Below are 14,186 nucleotides of genomic sequence, written 5' to 3'. Positions count from 1 at the left end.
TAGTTGGCTTTAAATCTTAGGCATGATTGCCACAGACCTGCTTTGTTTACATATGACAGTGTTGATATTTAGACCAAACCCCTTAGAGGGAGGTTTCAATAGATTCAATTGGTCCTTTTCAGCACAGAAGGTGTGTATTACTATCCTATCACAAACTGTTCTTATGCTTGTTTAACAGTGTGCATCGCTTAGCTGGTTATTATCTTAGATCGAGTCTGTTTGCTCAAATGATACATGTAGGTGTTTGGTTGATAAGGGCTCGTATCGCACAGGTGGATTTGATATGTTTGTAAGGACGAAGGGTAACTATTGGATTGTGTTATACTCCCCAAAGGGGTTGACCTTATACTGATAGATAGCTTGTCCTTATTTAAAGGTGCTTTTAATGATTGTACAATATGCCTGAGAAAATGGCGGTAGTGCCCAGAAATGCGTCACAAATTTTAATCTGAGCTCATTACTATGGTTCAATGTAATTGGTTTTAACAAGTTGTTCATGATATTTTAATAAATGGATGTTAACATTTAACCACTTCTTGAACCTTTATGACGGATGAGCCTATGCTATCTTTTGGAGTTTATCAGTGCTAATGGCTTTAATCGGGTGATGCTGTGTTCCTGAGAGCCCTGTGTTTGGTACAAGAAGGAGCACAGCACTGTTTGAAGAGAACAGCGCTGCAAAGCGAAAGAGCTAAGAGTTCCTGCATGTGTCCTATTCTTTCTGTAGACATGCCGCATTTTCTGCAATGACTTTTCAGATCACAGCATGTTCTGCCTTGGGGCTCTATTCCGGTTCCTACTTTGTTTGAGATTGTATTCGTATTGATGTGCCCCCTATTGAGAGTGTGAAGGTCATATCCGCACTATCCTTGCTTTTTTTTTATCATCTATTTCACAACATATTGAGATCTCCTATTGGCCCCCTCCTTCATCTATTTTTATTTATTTTTGGGTCACCTGACTATGGCCTCTAATAAGAGTCTTAGCCGTACAGCTCGCTGGTTTAGATGACAGTCAGCGTATCTTTTGCATATGCCCATTTTTTCTTAAGGATCAGGAGAGCACATTGGTTACGATATGTGGAGCGAGTGGGACTGCTGTGCAGAATTAATCTAATAGGGGGCAGAGTTAAAGAGTGCCACGGGCTGCCAAATAAATGTAATTGTTTTATAGTGGGTGTTTTCCATGGGCCTGGCATATGCATATGGCTACTTAAAGCAAGCAAAGTGCTCAACCAGAAATTAAAAGCAAACTAAACTATTTTTTTTTTTTATAAATCTAGGAAATGTTTAGTTCTTGTTTAATGGAAGCAATAGCAAGCACTCAAAGAACTCAAGAGAGAAACCATAAGAATTTATTTCATTCTTAGCTCATTTACTAGTATATATTATAAGTATGCAAAAATGTTAATGAATCAACCTCACAGGATAACAGAAATATTAGAGATTTGTTTGACTGGAGAATTTTGAATTATGTGTTAGGCTTGTACCCTTTCAATACCCCTTATTATTTTATTTGTTTATGATTGGTGGAACTGTCTACCACTTGCCTAAGGTGGATGCCTTACTACAGAAATGATACTCGGAAAAGAGGGGGCTTAGGCTTTTTTAAATCACAAAGAACCTTCCTGTCAGCGGATTAACAGGATTAACAAGCTTTAACACGATGTTTTGAATTCAGGGAGTTTATGACGTGACCTCTTTCAAGTAGAACTTCTCTAATTAGAGTGCTTTATATCAAAACACACTCAGTGTTAGTGATACGGCAAGCTATGTGTTAGCTGCACATTTTGCAATCTATCTTTGCAGGTTTCTTTACATGGCATGCTGGAAAAACATGTACAGTACTGGTTAGCATTGATTTGGTTAATTATGATGTCATGTGTTTTCATTATAATTTTAATTATTTCAGTCAGTAGTTGTATGATAAAAGAAGCATTCAGCCTCTACATATTAAACCTTTTTATAACAAGGAACATATTATTTAATGGAACGTCATATAATTAAAAGACTGACTCAGAGGCTCTGTTAATTTGAGGTCAGCCATCATTTTGCAGACTGTCATGGGCTGCTGCCTCAAATCTAAAGAATTCCCATCTGGAATTAAACAAACTTAAATCTTGCAAATGTTCAACTGTTGTAGTTTACCCACTGAGTCAGAGGTAAGGCACTTGTGTCCTGCAGCTTAGGAACAAACACCTGACTATTCCCCTTGTCCTACATGTTTATCTGGCCTCTCCTATCAAGTCACGACATCTCTAACTTCAAAGATCTAGGGTAAAGGTTTGAAGACATTAACATAAAACCCTCCACTAATATTGGATGTAAACAAGGCACAACTTCAAAATAGTAATTATAAATTGGATGTGGGTTAAAGCGTAAGCTTTAGTCTTTGAAATTTTCAAGTTCCAAACCCACCTATTATCTAGAAAGAAAAAAAAAATGTAATTAGTCTTTATATTCATTTGGATTATTTCAAAGCAACTCACCATTTATGCACAATAAGTTACAATATGTGTATTAATAGCTTATGTTTATTTTTATACTTTTTTTCTATGTTTTTAGTTATTATAAAACCAGGATTTTGAAAATGCCATGATTATTTACATATATATTTATACAAACCCTCTTGTCTGGATCGTCTTTGCTTTTTGGCTGTTAAATGTGAATGAAATTTAAATATGGGTTGTGACAAATCACCTTATACTGAGAACGCAGTTAAGCAGACACAATAATGCACATTTACTGGCACCCAGAGGGAGGGTGGGCATATAGGAAGTGGCCTATTTTTTTAACGCTAAATTGCTTGCATCTTACTTGGCTTTTAGCAGCTTTTTCCCACTTTTGCTTTGTTACATGCTGCTCCTTAGCAGAAGGCCACCATAAGTGGGCTATGATAAAGTAAGGCATATCTGCAGTGTCATATATTAAAATGTAGCAGCACCTGTAATAAAAGACTCACTTTATATCATCTCAAACTTTTTCAGACCAAGTACAAATTCTGTCATGGCACACCTGTGTCCTTCATGCTTGACACTTGTCTTATTAACTGTAAATTTATAGTATTTTACAGTTTTTACAACATTTGACAATATTTATATTCTATTACTATATATATATATATATATATATATATATATATATATATACAGTGTGTGTGTCTATATACAGTATATATATTTTATAGTAAGACATGACAAAAGATAAAAAATTTGACAGCAATGAATGTTTAGTGGAGATGTCTTTTGTTAACTTACTCCATACCATGGACCTTTTTTAAAGTATCTCACCTCATACAAGATATTGCGCCCAATGCACGCACACCATTATATTAATCATATATGAGTCAAGGTCAGGGTTTCATGCCACACAACCATTAGTAAAACAACGGAAACAGCCTGCAGTGTTTGAGGACTGATGGTCAATTGGTGTCTTATCAATTGCAGCAAAATGAATCAATGTTACATAAATATTACCCTAGTGAAAGCTTTTATACAAATATAATTGTATATATATGCAAAGCTGTGCTGTAATTTGGACAAGATATTTATACTGTCAACATTTGCTGAAAACAGTGACATTGTTTTTGGACAACACCCTTAGTCACAAGCCGCTGCCTCAAATCTAAAGAACTCCCATCTGGAATTAAGCAAGTTTGCTGCTACATTTTTGGGATTATTTTGTCATGTGAAAAATCTTGGCAGTGATTCTTGTAGCCGGCATTTCTACACATGTGCTGGATTAGTTTTTATAAAATATATCAGTGTTTTATGTTATCAAATTTCATACTCTGTATTGGCATTGGTGCATGTAAAAAGTTTAGAAAGTTGACACTTTTTACCACTGTGATTACCTTGTATCTAAGCCTTTTCTGACAGCCCCCTGATCACATGACTTTTTATTTATTATCTACTGACATTTTATCCAATTAGTGCAGTGTCTGCCACAACCCGCGGTCGTGAGCACAATTTTATTTATATGGGTAACATGAACTAGCACTCACTCCCCTGTTGTGAAAAGCAAATAAAAAAGCATGTGATAAGAGGCTGTCTTTAGTGGCTTAGAAACAGGCAGATATTTAAAGCTGAGGAATGGGTAGTAAAGGTGTTATCTATCTTTTTAAACAATAACTATTTTGGTGTTGACTGTTCCTTTTTAAAGTGTAAAAATTATGTCTTTTTGACATGCTTCAAAATGAGTACATAGTACTAGCTTGCTGAGAGATAACACAGAAGTAGGTCATTTTTGGCCACACAACAGTGTTGCTAAGATTTAGGATAGAATTTATTTAAATCCCAGTACACCTGTTATACAGTGTTATGAATCTGTGTCCAGTTAAAAATATTAAATAAATTCTAAAAATGTTGATCATTAGAGGAGTGTTTTTACCTAAAAGTTTACAACCTGTACATATTTCTAATTTATTTTTCTGTCTTTATTTTCCAGAGCTGACACTTAATCCGCCAGAAGGGATCGTAGCAGGTAAAAATTAAGGCTGCTACTTATCAGTGGACTAAATGAATAAATGCTAGTGATGTGTTAAACAGCCTTTTTTTCAGAAAGGACAACAATTATTGTTAGATTATTTTAATGTGTGTTATATGCTTAAGGATTTTACATTTTGTGTTTATCTTCAAAGCAATCGTATATGTATAGCCTTAAGCAGGTTTTGGTAATATTACAGGAACTTTCCATAAATTAAGGGATTTCATAGTGTGAAGAAGGAAAACATGTCTTAGAAATAGATCAATGCTAGAATAAGTAGTCTGAAGTTAGAGCCAAACTATTATTATTATTATTATTATTACTATTATCGACTTTTTATGATGAGCTGCTGAAATGTTTGCATTCTGAATATTTGCAGTAGATAGAAGTGTATAATGAAGATAACACAGATACTTTGTATTGTTAAAGGGACTCCAAAGTTTCCATGTTTATATTTAAAAAGGTGACAATATATCTTTCAGATGCACACAAGATTAAGATTATGTTGTTTGTAAAATGATTTTACAACTAAACAGTATCTTGTGGCTTCTTTCAGGCCCCATAAATGAGGAGAACTTCTTTGAATGGGAGGCCCTAATCATGTGAGTTGTTGCTTATGCTTAAAAATACATTAAACACAAATTGTAAGTGGCGTGATAATGTACCTTCATACCTGAGAAGAATTTTGCAATGAATAATACAGCTTTTTTGTCAAATGATTAGATTGTTTAATACTTATTAACCAATCTTAAATTAATATATATGTTTGTTTAAAGGATTTCCACATACACATGTGGTGCAGTTAAAGAAAAAGATTGGGTAACCCTGCCCCCTTCTAATCCGTTAAGGTGATTTACCACTGATTCAGGCTAGTTAATTAAGTGTAACTTTAAAAATGGTATTCAAACAAAAGCTATAGATTCCTTTCTGAGGTCTATGAATACGGCTTCCTCCGAAATGCGTAAGACCATTCTCAGTATTTCTTATGTAATTTTAACTTTGGATCAATAAAGCAATGTTTTTAAGTTTGGATACAGGATTGCTTTATTTTTTTAGATTCCTTTCTTATCTCCCTAAACATAAATATATAGTTATATATACACACAATAATATTCGCACCTAAACATATATAGTTATATATACACAATAATATTCGCACCTAAAATACCAATTATGCCCACATGATTGTTGCTGCAAAACTGATAATCCACCTTAAGAGATCAAGCGACTGGAGAGGAGAATAGGGAGGGAAAACACTAGTTCAAAGAAAGTAGATAACTATTAACCCATGCCTCCCTGGGAGAAAATGCAAGAAGCACCAATTTCAGATTTAATTTTACGTCAACAGACAGCAAAATAAATGATAAATACATATAGCAAATTATGTTATACTTTCAATAATTAAATATTTTATGAATTGCTAATCATTTTCAGACTAAAAAATTAATATATTACTGATGCGTTATGTGGCGTTGTTCTTCCAAAATAATACACAATTTTTTATCTTATAATATAAACCCTTTAACTGGGTCACATGGAAAATTGTTTAGCCACACCATCTCCATCTAAAAATTAAAGACTGTCTTGTCCTAGCAAGGTTGAGGAAAATGATGAATGTTTTTCCCTTAATTTAAGGAATTCCCCTCTTCTGGGATCTTGTATCTGTGGTTTTTGGTTATGCTCCAATTTCTCTATAAAGCAGATGGGAGTGGAAACAAAAACAGTTTTTAATATCTTTAAAAACAATGATTATAAAAGTAATCTAGCTTAACCTGTCATTTTTCATCCTCTGCTTTTGGAATGCTTCTGGGTATTGTTACAAAAGTAAAAAAAATAAATAAAAAAAAAATAGTTAAACATAGCCAGATCTCTAAATTTGAATTGCTATAATTCTAGCAAATGCTGCATCTTATCTTTGCCACTAAAAGTGTAATATGGCAAAATTATTATTATCAGTTATTTGTAGAGTGCCAACAGATTCCACAGCGCTATAAAAATAGGTATAAAATGCAAAATAGCATTCATAGGGAACAAGTGCGTAGAGGGTCCTGCCAAGAGTTGCACTGTTTTAAATCAGCTCTCATGAAGGTGATCCACAAAACGGCAAGGCTCATAGGCTTTTATGCTAAAGGGGTTCAAGGGATGACAAAAGGAGAAGAGGTTTAGCGTATATAGTACACATCCCTGAAAAGTAGAGACTTTAAGGAGAGCTTGAAATTTTGAAAACTAGGGAAGAGTTTTGTAGAGCGAGGCAGAGAGTTCCACAAAATAGGGGCGATTCTGGAGTCCTGTAGGCGGGATTGTCAGGTGGTGACACGAGAAGAGGAGGTCATGAGCAGAGCGAAGGGGACGGGAGGGAGAGTACCTGGAAACGAGTTCTGAGATATAGGTGTGAGCAGTGTTATTGAGGTCAGGATTTTGTGTTTTATACTGGAGGCTAAAGGAAACCATTAAAGGGATTTGCAGAGAGGTGCATCATATCAAGAGCGACGTGTAAGGATGATCAGCCTGGCAGAGGCATTCATTATGGATTGTAAAGGAGACAGACAGCAGCTAGGGAGACCAGAGAGGATGAAGTTGCAATAGTCAAGGCAGTAACTGATGAGTGGAGTGGAGAGTGGATTAAACTCTTAGTTGTGTCTTGTGTGGGGAATTGTCTAATTTTGGAGATGTTTTTAAGGTGGAAACAACAGAAATTGGCCAAAGACTGGATGTGAGGAGGGAAAAGAAAGATCTGTGTCAAGGGACATCAGGCATGCAGGGTTGGGGGTAATAATGCTAATATCAACAGTTATAGGTAGATGGGCGAGTATAGATTTTTGAAGAAGGGGGGGGATAAGGATTTCAGTTTTGGAGAGATTTAAATTAAGGTAGTGAGAGGACATCCAAGATGAAATATTAGAAAGACAGTTAGTAACACAAGTTAGCAAGGAAGGGGATAGGTCTGGTGCAGAGAGGTAATTTGGGTGTCATCAGCATACAAATGATATTGAAACCCTTAAGAAACCTAATGATGACGTATAGGTTGAGAAGAAAAGGGGTATAAGTACAGATCCTTGTGGCACCCCAACAGAAAGTGGTAGAAGGGCAGAGGAAGTGCCAGAAAAGGCTACACTAAAGATACGGTTTGAAAGCTAGGAGGAGAGCAACAAGAGGGCTGTGTTGCAATTGTCGAAGGATTGGAGGGTTTGTAGCAAGAGAGGGTGGTCATTAGTATAAAAGACTGCAGACAGATCCAGAAGGATTAACAGAGAGAATTGGCCTTTTGATTTTGTTGTAAGTATGTCATTAGGTTGGAGTGTAAGCTAAGGAGCTGCCAATCAGCAAGCGCTACCCAGGGTGCTGAACCAAAAATCTTCTGGCTCCTAAGCTTACATTCCTGCCTTTTCAAATAAAGATACCAAGAGAACGAAGAAAATTTAATAATAGGAGTTATTAGAAAGTTGCTTAAAGTGAATGTAAATTTTGATGCTAAAGTGTCCGGTTTTTAAAACATCGATTAAAAACAGGGGCACTTTAATTCATCAAAATTTTCATTTGACTCGTGTTGTGAAAAAAACGTACCTTTTAATCTTCACAGCAGCTCCTGCTTCCTCCACCCGTTTCAAAGCCTCTTCCTGGGTCTAAAATGAGGCATCCGGTTTCCTCCAATCACAGCAGTGAATCAGACACTGAATCCCCTGGGGGGGAAGCTGTGATTGGAGGATGACCTATCAATCATTTCTGACATCAGAAATGGCTTGTGAGACCGGGGGAAGCTGGAGCTGCTGTGAAGTTTAAAAGGTAAGTAAGGTAATGTATGACTACTATCGTGAAATTTATTCAGCAGGGACAGTTAATGAAACGGCCAAAGACCATTTTTGGAAGAAAGTGCCTCTCCCTCAAATACCTGCAGAGGATCTTATAGAATTAAATAAACCTATATCAGAAGAGGAAATTCTAACAGTAATAGATAAGGCTAAATTAAACAAAGCTCCTGGCCCGGACCAAGTTCCTGTAGAATTCTACAGAATACTTAAAACTGAAATTGGGGGTACATTGCAAGATCTATTTAATCAATATTTTATTAAACATGAAATAGAATCTAGCCTTTTCTGTGCTTCTACAGTTATCTTATTGCACAAAAAAGACAAGGACCCGGAAAACCTTAATGCTTATAGACCGATATCATTATTAAATAATGATTATAAATTTATCACAGCAATTATGGCGGATAGGTTGAAGAAGTATATAAATTAGTTGATCCACAATGATCAAACAGGATTTATGCCAGGAAGAAGTATAACAAAAAACATACGAAAAGCATTACTAGTCTTGAGCTACTATTGGAATAAAACTGAAATCAAACATAACGTAAATGAAGTAGATTTGGCACTTTTAACACTAGACGCAGAAAAAGCCTTCGATGCGATTGTATGGGAACACCTATTTACGTCATTATCTCAATTTGGTATTACAGGTAACTTCCTCAAATTTATTAAACTGATCTATAAGGCACCTTGCTCAACACTGTTTGTAAATGGATATTTTTCACCAAAAATAACATTGATGAAAGGGACTAGACAGGGTTGTCCATTGTCACCCCTGCTTTTTAACCTTTCAATTGAACCCCTAGCGGTTAGACTCAGGCAGGTACTGCAAGGAATTAAAATGGGGGACCACAATGTTGTTTTATCTTTATACGCAGATGATTTAATACTTTTCTTATCAAGAACTGCACAAAGCATCCCCTTACTGTTGGAAATAATTAATGAATTTGGCTCCTTTTCGGGGTACAAGGTAAACCAGCCAAAATCAGAACTATTGTGGATAAAGCGGCCTAAAAAATATAGCTTCCAACACCCTTTTCGAGAGGTCAATCAAATCAAATATTTAGGGCTATACTTAAGTTCAAATCCAGAATTGTGGTATTCACTAAACCACTCCAAATTTTTTCTAGAATGTTCCACAGTGTTGGAGAAGTGGAGACCATTACCTATTTCGGTCTCTGCTAGGATTATGATGTTGAAAACATTTTTATTTCCACAATTGTTGTATATAATGCAGAATCTCCCTATTTTTATAAAAAACAAGGATATGATGAAATATGATAGAGAATGCAAAGTTTTCATATGGGGTGGAAAGCGTGTAAGACTTGCCAAAAATACACTGTATCTAGATAAAGATTATGGAGGGTTTGGTCTCCCCAATATTAAAACATATAATCAGGTAGCAATGTTAAAAATAGCAATTGACTGGATTACCGATAAAGAACACTGTTCTTTTAGAGATATAGAGGGTAGTATAATAAAACCATTTTCCTTAAAAGCTATTTTACATACTCCCATATCTAAAATTCCAGCAATGATATTAAAGAATAAGATTGTTAGTAACATAGTCAAAGTATGGCAGAAATTATGTGTAGATCTCAAAATAAACTATAGGTTTTCCAAGTATCTCCCTATGGTGGGACATCCGGAATTTGGCCCAGGATTAAGTTTTGGTATTTCTCCAACATAGGTGTGTCCGGTCCACGGCGTCATCCTTACTTGTGGGAATATTCTCTTCCCCAACAGGAAATGGCAAAGAGCCCAGCAAAGCTGGTCACATGATCCCTCCTAGGCTCCGCCTACCCCAGTCATTCTCTTTGCCGTTGTACAGGCAACATCTCCACGGAGATGGCTTAGAGTTTTTTAGTGTTTAACTGTAGTTTTTATTATTCAATCAAGAGTTTGTTATTTTAAAATAGTGCTGGTATGTACTATTTACTCAGAAACAGAAAAGAGATGAAGATTTCTGTTTGTATGAGGAAAATGATTTTAGCAACCGTTACTAAAATCCATGGCTGTTCCACACAGGACTGTTGAGAGGAATTAACTTCAGTTGGGGGAACAGTGAGCAGTCTCTTGCTGCTTGAGGTATGACACATTCTAACAAGACGATGTAATGCTGGAAGCTGTCATTTTCCCTATGGGATCCGGTAAGCCATGTTTATTAAGATAGTAAATAAGGGCTTCACAAGGGCTTATTAAGACTGTAGACTTTTTCTGGGCTAAATCGATTCATTATTAACACATATTTAGCCTTGAGGAATCATTTAATCTGGGTATTTTGATAAGATTATATCGGCAGGCACTTTTTTAGACACCTTATTCTTTAGGGGCTTTCCCAAATCATAGGCAGAGCCTCATTTTCGCGCCGGTGTTGCGCACTTGTTTTTGAGAGGCATGACATGCAGTCGCATGTGTGAGGAGCTCTGATACATAGAAAAGACTTTCTGAAGGCGTCATTTGGTATCGTATTCCCCTTTGGGCTTGGTTGGGTCTCAGCAAAGCAGATACCAGGGACTGTAAAGGGGTTAAAGTTAAAAACGGCTCCGGTTCCGTTATTTTAAGGGTTAAAGCTTCCAAATTTGGTGTGCAATACTTTTAAGGCTTTAAGACACTGTGGTGAAATTTTGGTGAATTTTGAACAATTCCTTCATATTTTTTCGCAATTGCAGTAATAAAGTGTGTTCAGTTTAAAATTTAAAGTGACAGTAACGGTTTTATTTTAAAACGTTTTTTGTACTTTGTTATCAAGTTTATGCCTGTTTAACATGTCTGAACTACCAGATAGACTGTGTTCTGAATGTGGGGAAGCCAGAGTTCCTTCTCATTTAAATAAATGTGATTTATGTGACAATGACAATGATGCCCAAGATGATTCCTCAAGTGAGGGGAGTAAGCATGGTACTGCATCATTCCCTCCTTCGTCTACACGAGTCTTGCCCACTCAGGAGGCCCCTAGTACATCTAGCGCGCCAATACTCCTTACTATGCAACAATTAACGGCTGTAATGGATAATTCTGTCAAAAACATTTTAGCCAAAATGCACACTTATCAGCGTAAGCTCGACTGCTCTGTTTTAGATACTGAAGAGCATGACGACGCTGATAATAATGGTTCTGAAGGGCCCCTAAACCAGTCTGATGGGGCCAGGGAGGTTTTGTCTGAGGGAGAAATTACAGATTCAGGGAACATTTCTCAACAAGCTGAACCTGATGTGATTACGTTTAAATTTAAGTTGGAACATCTCCGCGCTCTGCTTAAGGAGGTATTATCCACTCTGGATGATTGTGACAATTTGGTCATCCCAGAGAAGCTATGTAAAATGGACAAGTTCCTAGAGGTCCCGGGGCTCCCAGAAGCTTTTCCTATACCCAAGCGGGTGGCGGACATTGTAAATAAAGAATGGGAAAGGCCCGGTATTCCTTTCGTCCCTCCCCCCATATTTAAAAAATTGTTTCCTATGGTCGACCCCAGAAAGGACTTATGGCAGACAGTCCCCAAGGTCGAGGGAGCGGTTTCCACTTTAAACAAACGCACCACTATACCCATAGAAGATAGTTGTGCTTTCAAAGATCCTATGGATAAAAAATTAGAAGGTTTACTTAAAAAGATGTTTGTTCAGCAGGGTTACCTTCTACAACCAATTTCATGCATTGTCCCTGTCGCTACAGCCGCACGTTTCTGGTTCGATGAGCTGGTAAAGGCGGTCGATAGTGATTCTCCTCCTTATGAGGAGATTATGGACAGAATCAATGCTCTCAAATTGGCTAATTCTTTCACCCTAGACGCCACTTTGCAATTGGCTAGGTTAGCGGCTAAGAATTCTGGGTTTGCTATTGTGGCGCGCAGAGCGCTTTGGTTGAAATCTTGGTCAGCTGATGCGTCTTCCAAGAACAAGCTACTTAACATTCCTTTCAAGGGGAAAACGCTGTTTGGCCCTGACTTGAAAGAGATTATCTCTGATATCACTGGGGGTAAGGGCCATGCCCTTCCTCAGGATCGGCCTTTCAAGGCCAAAAATAAACCTAATTTTCGTCCCTTTCGTAGAAACGGACCAGCCCAAAGTGCTACGTCCTCTAAGCAAGAGGGTAATACTTCTCAAGCCAAGCAAGCTTGGAGACCAATGCAAGGCTGGAACAAGGGAAAGCAGGCCAAGAAACCTGCCACTGCTACCAAGACAGCATGAAATGTTGGCCCCCGATCCGGGACCGGATCTGGTGGGGGGCAGACTCTCTCTCTTCGCTCAGGCTTGGGCAAGAGATGTTTTGGATCCTTGGACACTAGAAATAGTCTTTATGTGTAGTGTGATAGGAGCGCCTAAAGGTGGATTCCTGCTGCTAAAAAAGTTCTTCCCTCACCCATTTTTTCTTCACTAGAAATAGTCTCCCAAGGTTATCTTCTGGAATTCAAAGGGCTTCCCCCAAGGGGGAGGTTCCACAGGTCTCAGTTGTCTTCAGACCACATAAAAAGACAGGCATTCTTATATTGTGTAGAAGACCTGTTAACAATGGGAGTGATTCATCCTGTTCCATTAGGAGAACAAGGGATGGGGTTCTACTCCAATCTGTTCATAGTTCCCAAAAAAGAGGGAACGTTCAGACCAATCTTAGATCTCAAGATCTTAAACAAGTTTCTCAAGGTTCCATCGTTCAAGATGGAAACCATTCGAACAATTCTTCCTTCCATCCAGGAAGGTCAATTCATGACCACGGTGGATTTAAAGGATGCGTATCTACATATTCCTATCCACAAGGAACATCATCGGTTCCTAAGGTTCGCATTCCTGGACAAGCATTACCAGTTCGTGGCGCTTCCTTTCGGATTAGCCACTGCTCCAAGGATTTTCACAAAGGTACTAGGGTCCCTTCTAGCTGTGCTAAGACCAAGGGGCATTGCTGTAGTACCTTACTTGGACGACATTCTGATTCAAGCGTCGTCCCTTCCTCAAGCAAAGGCTCACACGGACATCGTCCTGGCCTTTCTCAGATCTCACGGATGGAAAGTGAACGTGGAAAAGAGTTCTCTATCTCCGTCGACAAGGGTTCCCTTCTTGGGAACAATAATAGACTCCTTAGAAATGAGGATTTTTCTGACAGAGGCCAGAAAAACAAGACTTCTAGACTCTTGTCGGATACTTCATTCCGTTCCTCTTCCTTCCATAGCGCAGTGCATGGAAGTGATAGGTTTGATGGTAGCGGCAATGGACATAGTTCCTTTTGCGCGCATTCATCTAAGACCATTACAACTGTGCATGCTCAGTCAGTGGAATGGGGACTATACAGACTTGTCTCCGAGGATACAAGTAAATCAGAGGACCAGAGACTCACTCCGTTGGTGGCTGTCCCTGGACAACCTGTCACAAGGGATGACCTTCCGCAGACCGGAGTGGGTCATTGTCACGACCGACGCCAGTCTGATGGGCTGGGGCGCGGTCTGGGGATCCCTGAAAGCTCAGGGTCTTTGGTCCCGGGAAGAATCTCTTCTACCGATAAATATTCTGGAACTGAGAGCGATATTCAATGCTCTCAAGGCTTGGCCTCAGCTAGCGAGGGCCAAGTTCATACGGTTTCAATCAGACAACATGACAACTGTTGCGTACATCAACCATCAGGGGGGAACAAGGAGTTCCCTGGCGATGGAAGAAGTGACCAAAATCATTCAATGGGCGGAGTCTCACTCCTGCCACCTGTCTGCAATCCACATCCCAGGAGTGGAAAATTGGGAAGCGGATTTTCTGAGTCGTCAGACATTGCATCCGGGGGAGTGGGAACTCCATCCGGAAATCTTTGTCCAAATCACTCAACTGTGGGGCATTCCAGACATGGATCTGATGGCCTCTCGTCAGAACTTCAAAGTTCCTTGCTACGGGTCCAGATCCAGGGATCCCAAGGC

General features: G+C 38.4%; 1 protein-coding gene across 1 annotated transcript in view; it reads left to right on the top strand.

The window, feature by feature from the left end:
* The window catches only part of UBE2G2 (ubiquitin conjugating enzyme E2 G2), a 162,501-nt gene that overhangs the window by 42,392 nt on the left and 105,923 nt on the right, over positions 1-14,186 (top strand). The window contains exons 2-3 of the mRNA XM_053698763.1: positions 4,446-4,481; positions 5,041-5,086. Of these exons, the coding sequence (XP_053554738.1) occupies positions 4,446-4,481; positions 5,041-5,086 (82 nt within the window). The remainder of the gene's footprint in view (positions 1-4,445; positions 4,482-5,040; positions 5,087-14,186) is intronic.

The sequence above is a fragment of the Bombina bombina genome, chromosome 1 (assembly GCF_027579735.1).
Source record: "Bombina bombina isolate aBomBom1 chromosome 1, aBomBom1.pri, whole genome shotgun sequence".
NCBI classification, from domain to species: Eukaryota; Metazoa; Chordata; class Amphibia; order Anura; family Bombinatoridae; genus Bombina; species Bombina bombina.
Note: the sequence above shows the minus strand (reverse complement) of the source record. Positions and strands in the feature narration are given on the sequence as shown.